The sequence below is a fragment of the Toxotes jaculatrix genome, chromosome 19 (assembly GCF_017976425.1).
Source record: "Toxotes jaculatrix isolate fToxJac2 chromosome 19, fToxJac2.pri, whole genome shotgun sequence".
Lineage (NCBI taxonomy): Eukaryota > Metazoa > Chordata > Actinopteri > Toxotidae > Toxotes > Toxotes jaculatrix.
The window spans coordinates 9,535,011-9,558,707 of NC_054412.1; the positions used below are offsets into that span (position 1 = coordinate 9,535,011).

Genomic DNA, 23,697 nt, shown 5'->3' on the forward strand with positions numbered 1-23,697 from the left:
CTTGCCTGTGTGTGTCACAACAATAAAACAGTAAAGATAGATTTTTTTTTGTTTCTTAATCTATTTTGACTTAAGGTGGCCAAATATCTGCACTGGAAGTAAGCACAAATCCATCTTAAACAATTTGGAAAAATTACACTGAATACACAGGTGAATATCAAGATGGCTCGTATGTGTGTCTCTGTCAAGATGCCTTTGAGAGGCTCTGCCTCTCAAAGGCATCTTGACAGAGCAGTTGTTGAAGTGCGTCCAAAAGCACAGAATCAGCAAACCTCTCAGATGTGTAATTAAATATCTTTAATTGTGATCAGCTCTCTAGTGGCAGGCTCACTAATTAAAACACATAAAACATGCTAATAAAAAAGGTTAGGGTAAGCTGTGATGTTTGGATCTCTGGTGCACAAGAAAAAATAGCTTATTCTGACAAGACCAATCATGTGGAAAAAAGGAAGAAAATAAATAAAAGTCTTGTTCATAGCTAGGTTTTATCCACCACAAAATAAACACATATCAGGTCACTAAAAAGGACCAGTGTGAAGGATTTAGTGGCATCTAACTGACTGCAACCAACTGAATATAATGAGACGGCATAACATGGTGGACACTGGAAGAGGACCCACTCCCTATGTAGATATGAAAGGCTCATTCTAAGCTCACGAAAACACAACAGTTTAGTTTCAGTGTGACTACACACTAATGAAAACAAAATTTTTAACATTATATTCCATTTCTGCCAGTAGATCCCCCTAAATCCTACACACTGGTTCTTTATCAAAACAAAGTGTGAACTTCCAAGTTATTTTCTCAAATTAGCAGATTTGTTTGTTTACAACTCGTCATCAAAGAAATATCTATAAATTAAAATTCGGCCCAATGTGCTGCCTAATCCTGAGACTGCTTTACAGAAATAATTACCAAGTGTATTTTGATCACATTCTGCATGAGTCACTGGGAGGAGAGGAAATATTTGCCCATTGGATATAAAAAACCATTTGCAGCAATCTCACATTCATTTCCCAGCAGTGGAGGGCAGGGATTTCTGTGGAGTGCAGTCATTTTACATAAAATATTCTATAGAGGGTATGCAGAGAGGCTATTCAGCTCTGATTGTTTTTGAAGTTATCATGAGTTCTTACAGAACTTTAATAATTCAATTACAGTGACAGTCTTCTCTCCGCAGTTAAATGTTGCTGCACATGGAAGATGGTGGAAGTGAAAACTGTTCAGAATGGTTAAAAGGAGAAACTTGTATTTGTGTGTGGTGCCTGTGTGTCTTTATCAAAATAAGAATAAAACCCTCTGCTCTTTATTTTGTCCTTGAAAGCTGCAATTCACTTAAAGCAAAATGCAGTAGACAGAAAAAAAAAAAAAAACTAAATCTAATCAGCGTTTGTTGTGACCACCTTAAAAACAGAAATTCACCTCAGGACACTTACTCAGTTTTTGAAGGTATTTGGCAGGTAGGTTGTCTCAAGCATCTTGAAGAACTTGCCACAGTGATTTCTGTGGATTTAGGCTGTCTCAGTGTCTTCTGTGTCCTCATGTAATCCCGGACTGACTCCATGATGTTGAGATCACGGCTCTGTGGAGGCCGGACCATCTGTTGCAGTACTCCATGTTCTTCTTGTCAATAAAGTTAGTTCTTCATGACTGTGGCTGTACGTTTGGGATCGTTGTCATACTACAGAAAGAATCTGGGGAGTGATCAGCTGCCTCCCTGAGGATATTACATAATGGATGAAAATCATCAATCAAACATCTGAAGTATAACTTTTGTACAGGGATGCATTTCACCCAAATTACTTTAGTTATTGACATAAAATATCTTACTTTGGTCTCCAACCACAAGGAAAATGTTATTACATCTCAATTCCTTCCAGCATAGTTAAGGATCACTTAGCGTGGCTCAGTCTGCACAGCAGTGTAGCAAGTCATCTTTCCAAAGCTGGAGCACCATATGGACATTGCTGAGACCAGACAGGAGTCTTGCCAGAGATAGCAGCGTCTACTGCAGAGAGTTGATATTGGCAGCAATAGATCATGGAACACTGAGACAGACAGAAAGACAATTTATATCAAGAACACTGGAAAAAAAATAAGACTTTGCATCATTCGGACAGAATGAAGCTGTATAAGCTGAACACAAAGCCTCTAAATGACATCAAATCCCGACAAATGCACACAAACAGCATGATGCACACATTTTCACAGACAGAGACACGGTCTCCTTGGAGACCAAGGGAATACATCGCCTCCTGATGATGTCACATCATTTTCCATTACGAGGTTTCTGTCCAATTAAGGAACATATCTCTGCTTGTGGGAGTCCATGGGGAGGACAGAGGACAACATTTGGACTTGTTCTCCACACTCAGGAGTTTTCTTGGAGTTTCTGAGACTTGTTCAGTTCCACTAATGAGGCCTGGGAATTCTGTAGCACCACCAAGGGCATCAATTGGAGAGGAATTTCATGGGCACTTTAATATCTGTGCTGTCATGGCACCAGATGATGTTCTTAATTTAGTTCTAGAAATGTGAACATTTCCCACAAAAACACAAAACTATGAAATTCCTTTTGTTGGTATCTCAAAGGATTAATGAAATAATCCTTGATAATACAATACCCTGGGCCTGTTTCTGATAAATCCTGTAATCTAAATCTCTTCTCAGGTCTTATCACTACTAATTTAGGGGCTACATGGTGTACTAGCTGAGAAACAACTAACTGAGACATTGCTGAGAGTACATGGAATAAAAGCACTGTCGCCGATGAGCCCTTTAAACACATAAAGGTCAGACAGTGGGCATCATTAGCAATCCAGTAGACTTGAGATGAATCCCAAGGATGTGCATTAAACTTTGGGCATGCATGAGTCTCCTTACATGAATATGACCTAAGGGTGCTATTAACATTCATCTTATAAAGCATTTCCTCTCTGCTCCAACACAGCATGCCTTGTCAAGCTGCTCTCTTGCTCAATCCATCATCAGCATCGCTAAAGCATGAACAAAGGCCAAGCTTCACTTACTCCTTTTCATCTTTTAATGGCATTTGCGTTCAATAACTCCACACAGTTTAGTGTCATTCCTGTGCTATAACAGAGCTCATTTATTACCTGAGGAAGAAAAAACTTCTAAAGAGATTTTTTTTTTCTGTTATAGGTGGATGTACTAAAGGCGGATATGGAGAGCGCAGAGTGGAAGATTTTGGAGAATCTGATTCTGGAAGGAGTTCTGGATTCAGTGGGTCAGCTGCTGTTGGAGCTTCACCTGCACTGGGCGGGTTTTGAGGTGGGCGGTGACGACCCGTCTGTGGTGAGGTACTGGTTCAGCCTGCTCAAAGAGCTGGAATACGCCAATTTCCGCCTCTTCCATGTCCACAGCGACCCAGCCAAACCACACCTCTTCCTGCATAAGAATATCCTCAATGCCAGCAGTGCTTACACCTTGAGTTGGGTGAACACACAGTGGAAGCCTTGAGGGATGTCAGATTGATAGAAATCAAATAGGTGTAGCCAAAAAAAAAAAAAAAAGAACTTGGCTGGAACGGCATCTGGATTGAAATGCATAAGTTTGTCAAACATGGAATCTTCAGTGGGAGCACAAATTCTTGCTGGAGCAAGCCTGTTCTCCAACAGACCGTTCTTATCTGGCCTGACCTTTTTCGTAAAGCTAAAATCCCAGCTCCTACTTATCCTCCTGCTCTCCCTCTCCTGGCCTGGAATGACCTCAGTCGTGTAGGGGGGCAGAGCATTTCTCTCCAGAGGCTCTCTGTGTTCTACCTCATAGTGGCTGTGTTGTTGGCTGCGGGTCAGCCTCTGAGTCACACTCACCCATGTCATCATGGTCCTATCTGGACTTGGCCCACAGGCAGACAGTCCTGCCTGATATTAGACAACCTTTCCAGATTATGCTCGTCTACAGAGACCTAGAGACTGCTGCTCCCAAAGTAATACATGAATTAAAAGAAATAGATACATGATGTCAAAGGAGGTAGGCAGAAGTAGAGGTAAAGAGATGGGATCTGCTTGAGAGGCGGAGGAAGATTAACTGTCTGGACGAATAGACGCTTCCCTGCAGCTGAACCTTGTGTGACTGTCTAGAACACAAAACGCATCAATAATGTGAACAACTACAATGTATTGTCTCTAAACTTGTACACGGTGCATTTGTTGGATATTTGAATGACGATGTGTGGGCGAGAGTGAGAGAAAAAGACAAAAAGGAAGGATAAGAAAGAGAACTCCAGTTATTATTTTTTGCATACTGCAGTTTCCTGGGTTGTAATAGAAAACAACAATTCCGATCTACTCAAAGAAGCATTTTGCTTCTTTCAGTAGACCTGTCAGGTCTTTTTATCCTTGTTTTCTTCTTGTATTCAATCTGCCTTACTCCATTAATCTGTGCTGCGCCAGAAAATCGTCAAGTTTCATCTCAAATTGTAGCACTAGGCAAAAAACATTTAAAAATGATCCAACTAACGTAATTTACCAAATCGTTTGATGCAGTTTAATAAAGAAAGGAAACAAAGAATTACCTGGGTTTTCTCTTCATGATTTTGTGTTGAATTATCGATGATAGAAACATTTTTTCCAAGGACACAATGCTTCATTTTCTTAAAGAGGTAAAATTTACTGAATTTTTTATTTCCACAAAGAAATGGCCAGATAATTGAAAACAAAGGATTTTTTAAACCAAGAATTACAAAGGTACACTACACAGGACACTGCCAATGAAAATTAAAACATTTCTTTATAAAAAAAAAAAGCCAAAGTAGCCCTACAATATGCTTTTTGCAGTAGAAACTATGCTTGTGTTCATCTTTATACAGATATTACATGAGTTTATATTCTGAGCTCTCATGACTGGATACAAAAATACACTGCTGTAATAAGACTGGATACCAGCCCTATGGCTTTCACTCAAAAAATGTTCGCAAAATCCACAGAACAAACAAACTCTTCCTGTTTCTTTCGTGAACCAGTTCTGCCCATCCTTTCCCAGATTCTCCATCCCCAGAGACACGCCCCCGAGCAGTTTCTAGTCCCAGAGTTTGATTTGTCCATCCCAACCGCAGGTGATGACCTTGGAGGTTTCGTGTGGATGCCACAAGGCACTGATGCATACCTTATCATGAGCCTTGATCCTGTGGTAAAGCTTGGTGGTCTTCCAATCCCAAATGTTCAGCTTTCCATCAGCATCTCCTGACACCACATAGCTGGCAGAAAGGAAGAGAGAGCGAGGAGGTGAGGATGGAAAGATTAGTACTTTGCTAAAAATTACTTCTGTCTTCACTTCACCTGCCAGAAGGTGGGAGTCTCTGAATTTTTGGTATTTAGTCTAGCCAAGAGTTGCTGTGTTGCCATGGATACTGAAAGGAAGTGAGGGCACCTGTTCACAGACGTGGGTGGTGGTGGGTGAAAAGAAGGGAGAAAACTGGTCTTAATGGGTGTTTTGGCTAAAATTAGGGTGCTGGACTCTCCTAGTTAGCTGTCCTTGTGGAATTTATATAGTAGATAATATGAAGAGGCGGTTTTCCCCAGCTCTTCATCAAGTGAAGGCACTTTCGAGGACAGCATTAGACACAGAGGACAGGAGGTGAGCAGAGGCATCAGTATAATGCTGTCTTATGAGCCTGTTTTATCCCAGTTCTTTTTCATTTACTGGTATAAAATGCTTTCATTTGCCCCGTTCTGCTGTTTTCTTCTTGTTCCATTTATCATTCATTGTTTATCCTTTTGGCTCTCTCCACCGATTAACGCTACAACCAACTTTTCAAAATGAGCAAATTAATCTCCTCTGACCTGTTTTTATTTTTCTGGCATATTTTCATTCCTCAGTGCCAAACAATCCAACATTCGCTAATCAACTATTATAAACTATTAATGAGCTGTGAGAATCTCCCAGTCTGGCTTCTGTCACAGTAATACTGCTCTTCATAAAAAAATGAGTAACAGTAAAAGTTCACCTCATGTCTGGGGAGAAGTCCACTTGGCAAGCATAGCCAGCCACCATGTGGCCCTTGAAGACCTTCTTCTTGTTCAGTCTGAAGCGGTTTTGGGCTCCAAAGATAAGAATCTGGTTGTCCATGGACTGGCAAGCTAGCCATTTACCTGGGGTGAGAAAATGCAAAATGCTTACAAATCAGCAAGAAACAAGATTCTATTCAAGTATCTGAAGTTTTGTTCAAACCTATCTAAGTTTTAAAAAGATTGTCACAGCAAGTTTCAGAGTGTATGTTAGCTTTCTAGCTGGTCTCATTAGCATGGTTCTGTACAGTCAAATGTTTAACAAGCAGCCACTAGTATCTTTGATGTGGTATCATGATGCAGCCTGCTGTTGTTAGTATGCGCCAACCCTGGCAGTGTAACAACTCTGATCTAGCGGGCCATCAAATAGAATCAAGTAGTTTTAACGACAGGTGCATTGTAATAGGTGGAAATATGCCTGAATCTGTGCAAAATTTCGTTATGTTTGCATAATGACAATAAAGATTCTTGATTCAAGGACAAAAATCATACAAAAGCCAAAAATGTGGAAATTTGAGTTTTAGTGGACAGCGCTCTGAAAAGGGCATAAACTCGTCATTCTGCCATCATTAAACTGGAAAGATTGAGGCAATTTAGTGAAAAAGAAAGAGGCTTTTCATCAGTGACTGCTCACATGAGATCTGCTTTACAGAGCGTTTCAACTCCTGACAACGCTGTGGTCTCCAAGTCACTACGCAATGATAAGAGGCAGTGCTTCAGTGTCAGAGCATTACACGACTCAGTACACTTCTTGAAAGGAAACATGATGGAAATTATTAATGTAGTATGAGAAAGAGCTCTAGTGTTGGTGTGTGTGTGTGTCCTCTTCTTACAAAACATAAATGAAAGAGATACTATTGCCCACAAATGTCAGACGTGGCAGGTGCAGGAAAATGAAAACAACTTGACTGATTTCACCAGCAGACTCAGGCTCTGTCAGATTCGTAAAGACGGCAAGAGGAGAGAGGCTGCGTATGTGGTGGTGGGGGTGTGGTGGGAGAGGTTCTGGATGAATTGCCATTGACATGCTGGAACAAATAAGAACGCTGCCCAAAGGAAGGAGGAGAGTAAGGAGAGTACGTGAAAGAGAGAATCAACGTAGGTAGAGAGGGAAGAAACAGATGAGGGCAGAAGAGTTGGGTTTGTTGGTGGTGAACATGTTTTGGATCATCTCTTGGCTGGATGAGGTCTCCGTCTGGCAACTCCATGATGATGAAAGGACTCTTTTTTTTTTTTTTTTAACATTCAGACAGAGCCAGGCTCTTTCCCTCTGCTTCCAGTCTTCATATTAAGCTAAGTTATCCATCTCCTGGCTGTAGTTTTACATATTTACATATTTACCTCTCAGCAAGAATGCAAAAATGTGTCAAACTATTCCTTTACCAAATTACTGTCTTTATCACAGCTTCCTTTCTCATTTTTCCTATAATACTAAATATATTTCCCTACAATGGCTGATATCTGTGAACACAGGAGTGCCTCTCTTCATCTTTAGAATAAAGATTGATACTGACTCTCAGAAATACAGCGAACATCAACCCTTCTCAAAGCATCATGTGGCAGAGAAATATCACTGAAATGAAGAAAAACCAACTGTTTATTGTTTACCCGATGCGGTTCTTGTCATCCCTTGCTGATGCACACTGACATGTTGTTAATTGAAACTGCTGGCTGCTGTGTGCTCTGCAGTTCACTCCCTCGCACCACTGCATTAAGACATGTTATAGTGTTTTAACAGCGCTCAATGGGGTGTTAGTGGCAGCTGGCGGACTCAGAGCAAACAAACAAAGGGCTGCAAAGATTAGGTGATACCTATCTATCTACCTATATATCAGGATCAGGCCTCATCCTGATGACCAGCTCTGGACCTTGCTACTCATAACCTACATTAGCTGCACCGAGCCTTGTTCTTATTCTGCTGAGAAATAGCTAACAACATCAATCTGGAAATATAGGTTTATACTCCCCAGAGTCCTCTGTTCTGTTTGCATGACTGTGTGTTTGTGAGTGTTTTGCCATATTTTGACTACTCACCATTGGGAGAGAGTGTCACAGCTGGCATAGAGTGCATACTGGGCTCAGCGATGTACTTGAAGTCCACAGGGATGTCCCTGGAAAAGGCACAAAGCACTGTGAGTACACTTGAAGATGGGTTAAACACTGGATGAGAGAACAATCTCAGCAGCCCCCTGAAGCAAGAAGAACTCAAATGGAAAACCTTCACAAAGCTGTAGTTTGTTTACTATTGCACCTGCTTATGCCTCTTAGAAAATGCTTGTTACTGAAGAAAAAACAGTTACGGTGAAAAAGCAGGCAGTATCACCATTACAACTACACTATATAAATAATTTCATGCAGTATCAAAGAAGCTTTTGATGCTGCACAGCCGACCGTGCCGGCAACCAGTTATTTAATAATCCTTTGTTCGCCCTTTCAGCCTGCCTCTCATTCTTTAAGAGAAAGGAAACTTGGCTATTGGATGATCTGTGGAAGATCATTCAAATCTACAGTCTGCCAGGACGACAGCATGCCAATTTTCAATTTTCTCCTACTGACCCCTGGAAACTTTCTGCAAACTGAGTGCATGAGAGTGAAGGTATTTCTGCCTTATTCTATATGTGTTCGCATCAAGTAAGTGCTAAGGAGCATTAGCCCTTCTCTGTCTCTTTCCATGAAGAATAACAGCTGGAAGAAAGTGACAGCACCGCATTTGCGTGAACACAAGACCAAATATGGGTTTCGATGAACTAAAGACAAAGAGTAAAATGAAAAATGCAATCCCTTGTGCGCATAAAACAAACATGAATTCAAATGTACACACACACACACACACACTCAGACATTAAAGGGGCCCTTGGGTTTGTCAGAGCCAATGTCTGCAGACAAGCCAAGCTAAACTCTGAAGGGATAAAGCCATCAGATCTCTTCTTCTGAGCTCCAGAAATAACCAGTGCGAATGTTTTGTTGTCTGGAGAGCGATGGGAGAGGAAGAGAAGAAAAAAATGCGACAATCTATACACAAGAGACATTCATGAATAATAGATGATTTATTGTTGTTAGCTGTGTTTCACGTCGATCAAGTTCAGGGACAATGACGCAAACAAAAACATCTTGCATTTGAACTATAGTTCGCCAGGCATAATTTTGGCAATGAGGTTTATGTTAAGGTTTGCAATCAGACGGGAGGAAAAATGTCAGAGAGAAACATGAAAATTCCTGAGCTTCTCTCACTGAGAAGGAAATGAAACAGACCATTTTGTTTGTTATGCAGAACTGATGTGAGATTTCAAAAGAGGATTAAAAAAAAAACATAATTACCATTGACAGCACAGTAAGTTCACTTTCAAATATTTGCCACAATTCGTCTTTGGAACAATCATTACTATAGGTCAAACATGTATATAATGTTTCTCTCAATTTGGCTTTCAGGGTTTTTTGTTAAAAGGCTTGGGACAGTAATGAAAGGCTGTCTGGAATACTGTTCAATATGCGCCTTCTTACCACAGCGTAGTAGCAAGACGGCTACTATGAAAATAAATGAGGATGATCGAGTTCTTGGATGACACAGCGGTTTGCTTTCCATCCTGTGTGATTCCAACAATGTCCTTCACTCTGTGCCCAGCATTTTTTCATCTTTCCCATTACATCATCATCATCATCATCTCAAAAGACCCTGCAAGCCCACAGTTTCATCGCTCCCTCAACGATGTCTTTATGATCAAGAGCTAATTCCACTTGCTGGCACAGCGCAGCACATTTTATATTGATTGTAATCCTCCTCCAACGCGCACACTGACTCTGCGCTCCCTGATGACAAACCTGCTACAGATAAAGTACTCTCCCCGGAAAAATCATGAATATGTGTGTAAGGACGAGGAAAGAATTTTAATCATGTGTGGGTGTTTGCACAGTGATGTGAATGACTTGTAGATCTGCCACCTCACAATCTTTTCAAACCATCCGGCATTCCCTCTAACCCTGCCCCTCTGTGCCAGCCTCCGCTTCTATTCTGGCGATATGAGACTGTTCTGGTGAATTCAGCCTAATGCTGCTATGTAACAGCTCTCACAATGGGGGGGGTTAGTTTCAAGAGGCAAGAGCTGAGAGCCAGGTGGTATCCATGGGAGAGAGAGGGACAGTAAAGCCACTCTTCAGCCCAATATACCACTCGCTCCCACGCTGAATGAAAAAAGCCTGTGGGAGCCCCCCTCCCAAACAAGTGCAGAAAATAGACTCTTGGGATATGCTTCTTTTGCTCCATGTTGTTCTGTCACCATTTTATGGCCTTCAACTATGATTTCCGTGAGAAAAAAGAAACTTTTTTGTAGTCAATTCCCATCTCTCATACTTGTTTGTGGAGGAAAAAGACCTGGGAAGTTCTGACAAGTGAAAAAAAGGTCACCCTTGAATACCGCCCGCCCCGCCCCACCCCTCAAGAATCCACAGGAAGCCTCCTTAATCAGCTGGTCTTTAAATATTTATCATCTCTGAACAACAAATACCAGAATTTGTTTACCACCACAGGACCACTGGCCAATTTGCAAGTTGTTCTTGGTGGTCTCTCTTGTTTGGCCACTGAGACCTTAAGACTGCATTAGGATGTGCAATGACGATTTCTAAAAATAAATGAGCTCATGAAAAACACATATGGATGTGATTTTGTTGATAGCACATCTTGTTTCTGTAATTTCAGTGTCCAAAGAGAAGGACAGAAAGGGAGATTTAAAAAAAGGAAAATTAATTTTAAACTTTATCTGACCTGCCAGTCATCCAAGCACATCTGTCATTCCAATTACATATTTTGTGGAACCATTTCAAAATGCTTAGTAATTAAAATATACTACTGGCAACAGGGGCCAGGCTTACAGGGGTTATTGCTGGAGCCTTGTGAGTGTACAATGTTAACTCCAGGGGGGAAAAAAACAGAAACTCCCAGAATAACAGATGCATGTAAAGCAGGCAAACAGTGGCAGAGGCTATGACTCAGAGCGCATTAGCAGCACAGCTGGGTGAACTGTCCAAGACAGGGTCGTCTGGAGGTTTGTTGATGTCTACTCTTCTTATTAACAACTAATGAAAAGAGTCCAAGACTATGACTTCTTCAGGGAACAGTCCAGGACAGAATACACAATTTGTATTTTAAATGTTTGTCCTCAGTTCTCTTGTTACACAGAAAAGGCAAAATACAAAGACACTTGATGTCACCGAGATGCACCTCGATAATGAAGCTGTTAAATGGTCTCTGCCAGAAGCCTGGCAACCACATATAAAACTAAATGCCCTGCTGGCTGTTTTGGGAATTTGACTCATCATATTTCAACCTTTATTTATCAGGTGCTGGAACAATGAACACAAATTTTCCCTGCTACATACATAATGCTGAGGAATTTCTCCAAGCTCCTGCCAAGTGCAACCGCAGTCTTCCATTATTAACCACTCGGTATTGGGGAGTGGGATTATATACCTTGCTTGGAGGCATGGCAACAAACACTATGAAGCAACACAGTCAAATTTCAAATACTGCATCAGGATTTCAGGTAGGATTTAAGTTGTCTTCACTTACCACTCCCAAACTCGAAGACTCTTGTCGTCTGATGTGCTGACAAACCGACGATTCTCATCAACAAAGGTGATGGTGTTGACGGCTCCCAAGTGGCGGTCGTACTCCTGAACCACCTCACCTGTCCTGACGTCCCACTGTCAGAGGGGCAGAATGAGGAAAAGAGAAGGAAAGAGACAAAGGAGAGGTAAACATCTTTGTCTATATGTTGAAATGACTTTACTGCAGTGGTGTGGTAACAGCTAGACGCTATAAAACAGGCCTCAGTCTTGATCATTAACGTTTCTGGAAAACGGTATGCACACATTAAAATGTAAAGCTGAGACAACCACAAAGAACTGGCCTCCCGGCAACAAATGAATAGGATGCATTTCTGTCCAAACAGATTTTACATCTAATTCTATTTATGCTCTTTTTTTCCAAAATCTTACCCCTCGGCTGCTCACAAGAGCAACCATCTGTTCTCACAACCCAGAAGAGAGACGCACTGTTTCATACTAACCCTGTTATGAGAATGAATACGGTTCGGACATTCAGACAAATTTTCAATTAAAGCTGGCACGGAGAGTAAAATTAAACAAAAGTAAACAGTTCCATCCGTAGCCAGTCACAACTTTTATAATTACAAATTGTGGAAAATAAAAGCATTTTCCCATTTCAGTTAACCACTATTTGTTATCTCAAGCTGTGACTGCCACAGATCCAAACTTTTATTTGTGGAGGTTCAGGGTTACTTGTTCAGAAATCTGCGGAGTTGATAGTATGATATGTAGTTATGGATTTCCAACTTTTGTCATAGATTGTTCTCCTCCACCCTAATGCTGCCTGTGATTAATGACTTGCTCTAGTCCTGTCAGCCTGTGAACCACTTGCCACGCACATGCACATACACACGCACACACACACACAACTACACACTGCAGTGCTGGACGTTGAGATGGGAGTGTATTTCATGCTGCTGTGGGCACAGGGGGTATACACAGAAATTCATGTGTGCATCTGCTCAGTCAACTGGGAAATACATGAGGTGATGGCTAGAGCTGAACTGAATTGCTCGCAATGCAGCAAATGCCAACTTTACCTGAACAATCTTCTTATCTGACATGCCGGCCACAAAAAGGTTCTGTTTGTCCTCGTCTGGGTTGAACTTGACGCAGTACGGTACCTTCCTGTTGGTGAAGTGGGAGATACACTGGCCTGTGGAGGGAGGCAAATTGAAAGTCAGAGCTCCAGAATAATCTACTGTGGCTTTTCAGAAAGGTACACTCGTGTTGTTTAAAATTTTAGGACAGTCTGCAACTTTCAGTGTTCCATCCCTGCAGGCAGCAAAGCTCAGCCATAACACAGAAAATTCAGTGTTTCCTTGTGTTCATTCAGGGGAGGTGAATCACCACAGGACTGATGCTACCACTGTGGCTACAGCTGAGAGAACAGGAAATTAAAATGACTGCAACATCAAGAGGCTTTTTACTAACATAATTTCTGTATTATATCCGGTGCTTTAACTGCAACTGGGACAAATGTGGAACAGAATACTAAAATCACTGCGATGTACAGCTGCAGGAAAGAAACAACTGTTAAAATTTAAATGAAAAAATCTAGAACAACTGATAGGAAACTTAAGGAACCATTTTCATTTAACAGAGTGTAACTGTGTAGGGAATTGACTCTTAACACAAGTATTTTGATGTTATGGCTACAAAGGGGATCCTGTTATCAACAAGTTGGGGGATTTAACTCTTTTCTGCCCTCTGCTGGATTGGCACTCTTGATTTCAGAGGGGTGAATATAAAGATGGTGAAAGCCGGGACCCATACAGTTCACAAAGACACACATACAGGAGATCACTTGTAATCTGGTTTCATTTAAAAGTTCAAAAATTCAATACTATGATACAAACAGGAAAAACAAATAAATTCCTGATAAAAATCTGTCCCTAATACAGATACAGCATTTAAAAAAATTGATTCCACATACAGTGTTATAACATCCTCCTCTTGTATACACAATCTAAGAAAGCAGCTGAGATAGAATATCTCTCGTTCAAATATTTTTTCTTGAGTATTTCACATATACATACTGCACAAGTGAGATAATCACGTGGTGCATGTCTCACTTGAGTCAGTCTTTCTGAAGAACCACAATGAGTGTGTCTGTGAACAGCAAACGTGAGCCTGTTAATGTCAGAGGCACAGCCTACCTGTCTCAGAGTCCCACAGTTTAAGGTAGCGGTCATAGGCAGCGCTGAGGAACTGGGTCCCACTGTTGTTGAAGCAAATGTCTCGTACTGCTTTGCTGTGACCTAACACACAGGGAGGAAATTTACACACACATCACAAACAAAATGTGCTTGAAAAATTCACTTCATACGTTCCCCAGTCTTGTTGCCAAGTCTCACCCAGCTGCCTCCCTTTGATACCCAATTCATCTGAGGAATGTGAAATCTGGTTAAGGGAAATAAGGGGTGTTGGGGAAGAAAGATGAAGTGGGTTGTGAGAGACGAGGGAAATGGAATCTTTAAATGAGCTTGGAGAGAGAAAGAAGCGGAGAAAAAAAAAAATTACATGCTCCATCTGTCTTTTCTACTGTTCTCCACCTTCTCTTATTCTCTTCCTAATCCCAATCTATGCAACCCTTTGGCTTTTTCCTCATCTAACGTAGGTGATGCGAGGTCCCAGTGGGCTCGGTGCACACAGAAGCCTCCCTTGTTAAAGCTGGCTTTTATCAGGGTTACACTGTTTCCACGGCGATAACAGAGCCCACTGAGGCTAAGTGCCTGTCTCTTCTCTTGCTCTAACCCTGCTTGCTGGCAGACCAAAGGCAATGCCGCCGCTGCAGAAAGCCTTGATGGTGTGTGTATATGTGTATGTGTATATATGCAGGAACACAAACACACAAACTACTGAAAGCAGGGCACATGTCATCAAATATACTCTTTGACTCAGACTGCATCCAAACATGAAAATACACACATAATGATATGCATACTCATTCATGCACCCCCGCCCCCAGCCTAATATATTAACTGTTCCTGCTTGTTTGGTGATTCTGACAAGCTACATGCACTGAAAGTACAAAAGTAAAAAAATAAAGGAATATACCAGACAACAGATGATCAAACTGAGACCAGAGTGGTAACAACAAAGTGAGAACCTATTATGTTCTTTACAACACAGCCTTATACTTCTAACACTGCTCTGAAGAAGAAAATAATTAACCGCATCATCTGCATCTCTGCTGATTCTCCTACTCACAACCCCCTCAGCCAGTCACTCTGTCAGTTGATTCACTCCTAAACTGTGTTCTCTCTTCTTGTACACCGGCTCCTCCCTGTGTCTTGTGCTCTCCCTCGCCCCTCGTTCCCCTCAACCCCTGGGCTGCTGAATAATGCATATTCTGTGAAGGAGCTGACAAGTACACCATGGCTGCAAACAATCTCTATTCTGACAGTGTGCTGTCTCTGGGAAGAGTGTAAGAGGGACCTGAATACATTAGCCTAAACACCCCAGACCCCATCTAGTGTACAAAAAACAACCCCCCCCACTTTCTGTCAACGGTCAGCAGACATGTCATTAGTGTTGTTCAGTAATGCTGAGCTCACAGTCTGTCCCTGCTGTGTATTTCCCAAAAGGCATGTTGCACTTAAAACCGAGCATATTTCATATCAGCAAGTTTACTGATGATCCGTTGTTGTATATGAAAGGTTATACTATAAACTGGAGGTGAATTTCACAAAATTGCGTTACCATTTTATACAGCGGATTATCATCATAAAAAAAATGCAGGATATAATTTTGACTGGAGATGTTTAATATGGTCTGTGCTTACTTACCAATAAACGTCCGAAGACACCTCCTCTCACCGTACACTTCCCACAGCTGCGGACAGAAGGAGATAAAACATTACATTAAATTCAGCCAGCAGAAAAAAAAACTAAGCTTTGCATTTAGTCTTGATCACCACGACAAATGCAAGCAAGCCAACCAACACATTAAATAAAATTAAAGGTTAATGCATTAACCTTTCATTTTATTTCATGCGTTATAACAGAACACATCAGGATGACTGCAGAGATTAGTTTTAAACCTTCTCAAAAGCCATCTCACAATCATAAAATGATTTAACAGCATCTTAGAAAATAAAAGAACAAATGTGTTTATATTCATTCATAAACTTTGGTGACTTTTTTTAAAATTCACCTTCCTGTGATTATTTACCTTGATCTTACAGTCCATGGAGCAGGAGAGCAGTAGATGGCCAGAGCTAGGAAACAGTCGGATAGCGCTGACACCCTGAAAAATAAATTGATTCATTCAATCATATTAGTCTCCTTATCATGGCTATACTTGTCACCACTACGGGCCCTATCCCAACAACATTGTACTTTTTTGTACTACATTAAATTTACCACAAAATATTTTTGGCTTGAGTTGAACTAGAAAATGTGTGCTAGAAAACATTTAACTCATATTCAAACATTTGTGAATATATGACAAATATTTTGCTGTATAGGGTTATAATGTCACTGTTTTGAAAAATTTGACATCTAAGGTATCTATGGGTGTTGGACTGTACTAATTGTCTGCTGGCTATAGTTTATACCATCACTAAATTCCACTACTTTTAAAATACTCTATATGTTCAGGCTCTTGAAATTATTTGGACATGGTCAGGGCTACTGGTATTAAAGAAGTTTTGATAGGAGCCAATAATGCAGCATCATAATGCACCATGGCAGATAGAGTGTGTGTGAAGACCACACTGCCTCTATAATAGTCACAGAAATTACGATGACTCTCCTCAAGTTACCAAAGTTTCTCCAAAATATGCCACAAAACTTTGGTGACATCGTATGGTACCAACCCCATCTATTATCTCGACATCAGCACTTCCAGATGCTTATTATCTTTTCAAACCTCTTTGTATTTCAAATTAGACTCTGAAGGCTGTAACTTCCTGCACAAAGCGGATAGGAGCCAATTTAAAACTTGAGTGATTTCTCTCTCCCTGAAGCACACTGGCAGATCTGAAGCTTGAATCAGATCTTTCTTGGAATAACCCAGTGTTTGTCTTTATATTTGAATTATAAAGACTGTGTTTTCAATGAGAGAATAATCTTGGATATGTCAGGGACAAGTGGCTCGTATACGGCTGTGTTATCATATTATTCAGAAGTACCCCGGGGTTTTTTACTGACTGCCTCGGAAAGTCTTACAAGGACTGCATAATGGAATTTTCTCTCTGTGTACACAAAGACACCTATGTGACACAACTCTTCTTTTGCATCTCAGGATTATTTTTAAACATCATTGCAGTATGAGAACTTATCATCAGCAAAGCCTGTGTAGAAAATTCTCACAGCTGCAAGATTTCTAAACTAGTAGATAAGGGACATTCAGATACACAAAGACATACAAATAATCTATGTCCTTTCCCACTGACCTTGGTGTGCCCAGACCAGACATGAATCTGTTTCTTGGGCAAGTAACACTTGTCCGGAGCATCCGCAGAACGCAGGTTGATACCCACATCCTGTGGGACATGGAGGTAGGACCTGCCTTGGTAATCGTACATATCTTTAACTGTGGGAAGAACAAAAAGAGACAAAATGTATGGAAAAAAAATTCCTCACCATTTGGATACACGTTTTTAAAAGGAACATAGGCTGCCCTAAACCTTTTTCCCCACAGGTTTCTTATGTGATCAAACCTTTACCAGCAACGACCAACAGCTCTTAGGCTCCAGGGACAAGTCTTAAACACTGTATCATAACTACAGATATGGATGAGAATTCCTTTAAATGTTCAGAAAAATGACAACTACACAGCAATTCAGCAAACTTATACTGCAGAAGATCTTGTGATGTGATTAAAAGCTCCAGAGCAGCAACTAATGCACCTTGTGGAGTGATGGTTTTTTGCAACTGCAGTTTCCACGGTCTAGAATGAACTTTCAATCTGTTTACATTCTACTCACAATACAAAATATAATTCAAACTTAAAGTAAATAGGTTAGAAATTTCAACTTTTCAGCCATTTAAATGTTTAAATTAGAAAGGGCCACATTACCATGGAGAATGGTCTTCTCCTCTGCAGGAGCCTCTTCCTCGTTCCTTCCCTTCTTCTGCCTCTTGGCCATGATTTCATCCAGCTCTTTCTGCTCTTCCTATAAAGTAAATTTAATCACAACCAAAGTTACCAAACACTTGTCTTCCTGGATGCAGTTATAAGAACAGATAAAGTCCAAACAATATTTTATATTATATATTGAGCAAAAAAACTACCTCAGTTGGTTTAATCTTATCTTTCTCATCTACATATTTCGCCCATGGTCCAAGGAAGTTGTCAATCTCTCCTGCATCGCCACCTTTGACCTTTTTCCTTTTCTCTGACTTCTTATGTCCACTCTCAAACACAGTTAACCCTTGAGGAAGAGTCAAAAGAGATTACAATTCTGATTTTCCCTTAAACAATACTTCATTCTACATATAGTTAGATTTGTGCACTGTGTAAATACACACTTAAGAAATAAATTGTTGTTCATTTTTACCTTTATTTTTCTCAGCCTCATCCACTGCACCAATGTAGCTGTTAGAGTTTACGTGGTGTGTGTCAACAGACGGATCTAAAGCATAACCTATTAGCAGTGAAGACAGTTATAAAAAGGGAATTAAAACTCAAACAAGGTCCATGTACTGACCACATCAACAAAATCCATGACAGAGATCTGAGACAGTCTTACCATAGGTGGAGAAGGTCCTCCTTTGCTGTTCAAACATAAAGTCATTGACATGAGCAGGTTCTGCATAGCCAGACAACATGTTCCTGGGGGCAGCCATCTGCTGGGTTTTAAATGGGTTCACTGGCCCAAACTATGAGAGAGCAACACAAATTAATTAACAATACTAACCTTTTATGGACCCTCACAAGGGACAGCAACTTGCATGGCTCTTCTCTTTGAGTCATATTTAATGAAAGTGACGTCAAAATACATAGACAGATAGAGCTCCTTATTAAACCTAATGGAAAGGGTAGCACATCAGCAAAAACAATAAATCATAAAAAATGACACTCAAGGATGGAGGCAAAGATCAAATACTATAAATCCATAAATAATAAACACCTAATAAGCATGATTTCAATAATAAGAACCACTCTAACTCATGTAACAGAACTTACATTTGAGCTGGTTAATATGGACATTAAACATGTCATTAAATTTTTTTAGCAAATACCTCAGTAATAAAAATATGATGACATCTGGGGATGTTACATTATCAACAAACAAGAAATGTTTGAGTCTGAGATGTAAATTGGTTAATGTGGGTGGGTTGGTCAAGCAGCAAGAGGAATTCAGTATTTTATTTTATTCAGGCAACAGAATCATATAATCCTCCACAACCAAGAAAAGAACAAATTTAAGCTGTATAGACACATTACAACAAACAAAATGGCTTATGGAATCATGTATCGTATGGATATAACATTTATAGTACTAAATATATGAATGAGCTCAAAGTTACATTACCTCTGGTGCAAACATGGTTTCATATGTCGGGTTATAAGTGACTTCTTTCAGGGAAGGGTCCAGGTGTGTGCCAGTCTCAACAGCCTCCTAACAGGAAGATGTACGCATCAGTAAACGGACACTTACTGCTAGACAGGAAAACCCGAATTGGCTGTTTGGTGTAGCAGATGATAAATAGAAAAAATAACATAATAGGAATGCGATATCGATGATGTTATTCTTTCTCAATGATTAGCAAGTTATTCCTTGGCATAACTAAAAACACCCTTCTGCTCGACGCTCAGTTTCCCGCTACTGCTTATATTTGGTTATGGTTAAAACCAACTGTTTAAGCTACACATTTAATAAATACTTAACCAGAATTCGTTTCCCGTTGTTCAATGAAAAGACAGGTCTTATTACCACATTTAAGCCCAGCGCGTCTAAAAAAAATCCAATGTTAACTATCGACACATTAAGCTAACGCTAGCTAGCTCGATTAGCTTACCTTAACTGCGACCTCGGGAGCAGAATTGAGAAGAGCCAGAGACATAGTGTGTCCAGGCTGCAAAGGTTTGAGGTGAGCCGTGGCGTCCGGGTCCACCGGGTCCACTTTTTCGGCACCGGTATTAGATTCCGACTCATTTTCTGAATCTGAATCGCTGCCGTAGGAAACGAGGGAAGTTATGGCGGCAGACATGTTGAATGTTGTGAATTCGACGGAAGCAGAAGGGCGGGACTTCCGCTGTGACAAAAATATAGAAAAAACACAAGAAACGAAAAGAAAAAAGAAAAGAAAGAAAGAAAAGAAAAATGAACAGAAAAGAAAGTTAGGTTTTTATCATTTGGACTTCAGAATTGAACTTTATTAATCTAGGACATGATCATGAATGATAAAATGTTTTAATAACATTTTATTGATGAGTGAAAGCATTCTAGAGTTTTTAAGAATAACTAAAATTTAATATGATACGTAAGTAACGCCGTAGTGAAACAATTTCCCATGACGTTTAAACAAACACTTGTTTCAGATGTTTCTACCAGGAAATTTATCGTTTTAAAGCTCACACAAATTTTCAATACGTTCGTACATTTTATAAACATAATAACTGAACAATTCGCAGCCAAATAATGAAAGCAATCGTCGAACCGTAAACATACATAACAACATATTATAAACAACACCAGAGTCTCTTTGGTCTATGGTTGTCAGTATCTGTGGCCCTTGTAATAGCAAAAGTGTACAACTGTAACCAGTGAAACGATATAGAATTTAGAATGGGAACAAAATGTTAAAAAAGAAAAGAAAAGAAACGATTACAATAATTTGTAGTGTAATTAATATGCTACAATCAATCACTGTGCGCAGGAGATCGATTCCTTTTGTAATGATATGATTTTTATGTACAGTGAGGGATGGAATGAAAATCGACGTCCCTCCCTGTAATCGATTGGACAGCACAACGTGACGGTTTCAGATAACAAGCCAATACAGCAAGAGCGCACGTTATCCGCGAGCCTCCCACGAACACACATCAGTTGCATGGGATGCTTTCTCGCGCCCCAACAATAGAGTGGTACGTACCATTACCACTGATTTTAATGGGGACATTTTCCTGCGAATAAACACCATTTCACAGTCGTTACTTTAGAAAGAACACGTATGTCGCATAGGGGTAAAATTGACAGTTGATTTATTTTGCTACTAATCCCGCTGTTAGCTTGACTGGACCAGGTTTAATGCCAATTTCGCCAAAACCCTGCCAGAGAATCCCTTTGGAAAAAAAGTGCCTGGGTTCTTCTCCGCCGCCGCCTCATCCAGCAGGAGTACATTTGATATCAGAGACAGTACAATCATGGATCTGACCCGGGGATTTAAAGCCGCGGACACGGTGGCATGCTTTGCTGCTCAGTGAGGATGGAAAGAAAATAAAGAGGAATTTAAACAGACGTATCAGGTAATTTTTTTTTTAACACTGTGTACTGTAAGTCATAATTTTTTAACTTGTAAATGTGACTTTAGTAACGTTACCTCAACCTCATTGCATCTTACCACAGCAACAACTAACTGCCCTAAAACCGAGTCACCATGTTGTAACGTTGGACTTAAACCGGAGCTGCTTGACTAATAACGGTCTTCGTAATTCAACACTGCCTTGCCATCACTGTCTACCACATTAACCCAGTACACAGGTGACAAATGTGTCAGTGTTGACAGCGTTAGGACTCCAACGTGGCCAAAACCTTGAAAGTACCAGCAGCAGGTTTATTAATGTGTAAATAATGTACAAATTCGTAACGGGACTGCTTGAAGGGTGTTAAATTGCGAAGCTCCACATCTGCATGAGCTCCCGCAGCAGCGTCTTGACATATTCAGATTGAGGAATATCACGGTGGTGAGAAAGCGAGGAGCAAATATTTGCAATTATCTAACGTGATAGGAAAATGCCACAGATCTTATGTCTTTTGCATTTTATTCGTCCGGGAGTTGTGGAGTTTCAGTTCGGTACAGTATGGTTAGGCGAACCGCTGGCATCGGCAATACGTGATTTAATTTTCCCACTAAGAATGCATCGACTTGCCTCAGAGGGGAGGATAGGGGCTGGGGTCTATTCCAGCCAGCTTGGTTTGCAGTCATGGGGGATGGTAGCCTTCAGCCCAGTGAAAATCATGCTTTGTGAAATTCGAAACCTTCTTTGTACTACTTCAAGTGCAGCAAAGAAAAAAAAAGTGGGCATGAAGAACAGTGTCCTTTAGTCACAGTTGTGCACTGATCACCTTTTATAGTTGCTGGCAGCATGAAGATATTCGTTGCATTACATGATGCCAGCTCATGTGGTGCTGTGTGGTATAGGGCTTACATTAAACTGACCATATTTCCTGCAGCCTGTCCATTTAAACAAAACCAAGAGTGTTGGGGTTCTGCTCTACAGCAAAGCAAGCAAGGGTTTGGCCAAATTTCATGGTTCACCCCTCTAAATACAGTGGTAACATAGGAGCTGCCTGTAAAGGAAATTTACTTTCAGATCAGTGGTCAGTGATGAATGAATTACCTTTAGAAACATCAGCTGCAGAGCCATTGATAAAAGTCTATAGACGCTGCTGTGCCTGCCGCTTTTGACAGCAGATTAGTAGGATCAGCTTGTCGTATTAAAATTACATTAAAATGTAATGATAATACACAACAGAGATTAAAGAATTGCTTACCTTACACCAGTTCAGATCAGATCTTTACTGTCCCAGAAGAGGAATTTTTTAGTCTAGATACCGTGTCAATATAAACAAATACAAAGTGCTGATTCTTAAAACTAAAATTAGCCACACAGCTCTGTACACCTACACTATCTGGACCATATACAATGAAATATATAGAGAACACATTCCTATATTTCATCTGAATCTTAATTTAGAGTTGCAGAGTTTGTACTAAATATGCACACCTTCCAGCAAGTTGTTTGAAGAAATGATTCATGTACAAAATATATAGGGTACTTTATGTGACAGCAGCTCTGACTCCTTGGACAAAATAGAATGAGACCCCTTGCAGCTGTTAAAATTATCAGTCTGCAACAGTGGCATCCAAACTATCACATGACTGAGTGGAAGCTATAGGCTAGCTCAGAGGGATCACATATGTACCTAAAATGTCGGCCGTATTGGCTGAACTTAAATTTGGATTCAAGACGTAATCCAGCATCTCTTCCCAAAAATGACATTTGCAGAACCAGTGATCAAACTCACCCTCGGTCAGCTCTGACAGGATGTGTGCTGAAGTATGTCTATTGTGGCCCTGAGTCCTTGCTGTTGTTTTGTGTAAGGCAAGTTCTTTTCCAAGTGGGTTACCTCCTGTGCTGTTTTTTTTTTTGCGGTATGTGGTGTTTTTTGAGCTTGCAGGAAAACATAAAGTACAGGTGGAAAGGAGAAAAGTTGAAGGGTCTAGTCATAAAACCTGCTCTTTGAAACATAGATCTATATAATAGGTGCACAGTTTTACCCAGTGAATGGCCTTACCTACAGGTGTATTCCCAGAATAGAACAGAACATATTGCCATGGTTTTATCTGACACTGTTTGTGAACTCTTTGCTGCGAGGGATGACATTCCTGCACAGTTTGCAGTTCTCATGTTTTTCTCTGTTTCAGAGGCCCTCCTGATAAAAAAAGCTTTGGCATGCCTCCTGTGGAGGCTTTTGGACCTCTCTTATTTGTTGACATTGCTCTGATCCTCTGCCAGTCTCTGGCTTTCTCATGCTAGCAAGAAGAATATCTTTCTTTCTGTAGCTCTCTTTTGTCTCTCTCCACAGAGGTGGAAAGGGGTGATAGGAGGACACACAGAATGACATGAGGCCATAATGAAAGAGTGTGTAGCCAGTGAAAGAAAAAAAGAGAGTAAAATGAGTGATGGCTGCCTGGCATGAGGAGGAGGTGGGAAGAAGGTGGGCCAGGGATTCTGGGAAAGCAGGGAGAGAAAGTTTATGAGTGTGTGCAGTGTGCAACGCCCCTTTACGTGCCACTTAGTGGAGCCACAGACAGACCTCCTATCTCCCAGCTGTTGGGATGCTCCAGAGGCTCCTGCACACAGGAGCTATTGTTCTTCCTCTTGG

General features: G+C 40.6%; 3 protein-coding genes across 4 annotated transcripts in view; 2 read left to right on the plus strand and 1 right to left on the minus strand.

The window, feature by feature from the left end:
• mettl24 (methyltransferase like 24) overlaps nucleotides 1–4,524 on the plus strand; it is a 31,480-nt gene extending 26,956 nt beyond the window's left edge. The window contains exon 5 of the mRNA XM_041064158.1: nucleotides 3,163–4,524. Coding sequence (XP_040920092.1) covers nucleotides 3,163–3,480 — 318 coding nt within the window. The 3' untranslated portion in view covers nucleotides 3,481–4,524. The remainder of the gene's footprint in view (nucleotides 1–3,162) is intronic.
• A 140-nt stretch (nucleotides 4,525–4,664) lies between these two features.
• cdc40 (cell division cycle 40 homolog (S. cerevisiae)) lies at nucleotides 4,665–19,827 on the minus strand. The gene is made up of 15 exons (XM_041064157.1): nucleotides 19,604–19,827; nucleotides 19,117–19,203; nucleotides 18,331–18,460; nucleotides 18,139–18,225; nucleotides 17,873–18,012; nucleotides 17,658–17,754; nucleotides 17,032–17,171; nucleotides 15,807–15,881; nucleotides 15,422–15,467; nucleotides 13,790–13,891; nucleotides 12,671–12,786; nucleotides 11,593–11,726; nucleotides 8,064–8,140; nucleotides 5,969–6,113; nucleotides 4,665–5,218 (listed from the first exon to the last, which is right to left on the minus strand). Exons 1-15 carry the CDS (start codon nucleotides 19,793–19,795, stop codon nucleotides 5,041–5,043), a joined length of 1,746 nt encoding a protein of 581 aa, XP_040920091.1. The 5' UTR covers nucleotides 19,796–19,827; the 3' UTR covers nucleotides 4,665–5,040.
• A 1,011-nt stretch (nucleotides 19,828–20,838) lies between these two features.
• wasf1 (WASP family member 1) overlaps nucleotides 20,839–23,697 on the plus strand; it is a 53,318-nt gene continuing 50,459 nt past the window's right edge. For both annotated transcript variants that reach the window (XM_041064155.1, XM_041064156.1), the window contains exon 1: nucleotides 20,839–21,053. The gene's annotated coding sequence lies outside the window, so the exon portion shown is untranslated. The remainder of the gene's footprint in view (nucleotides 21,054–23,697) is intronic.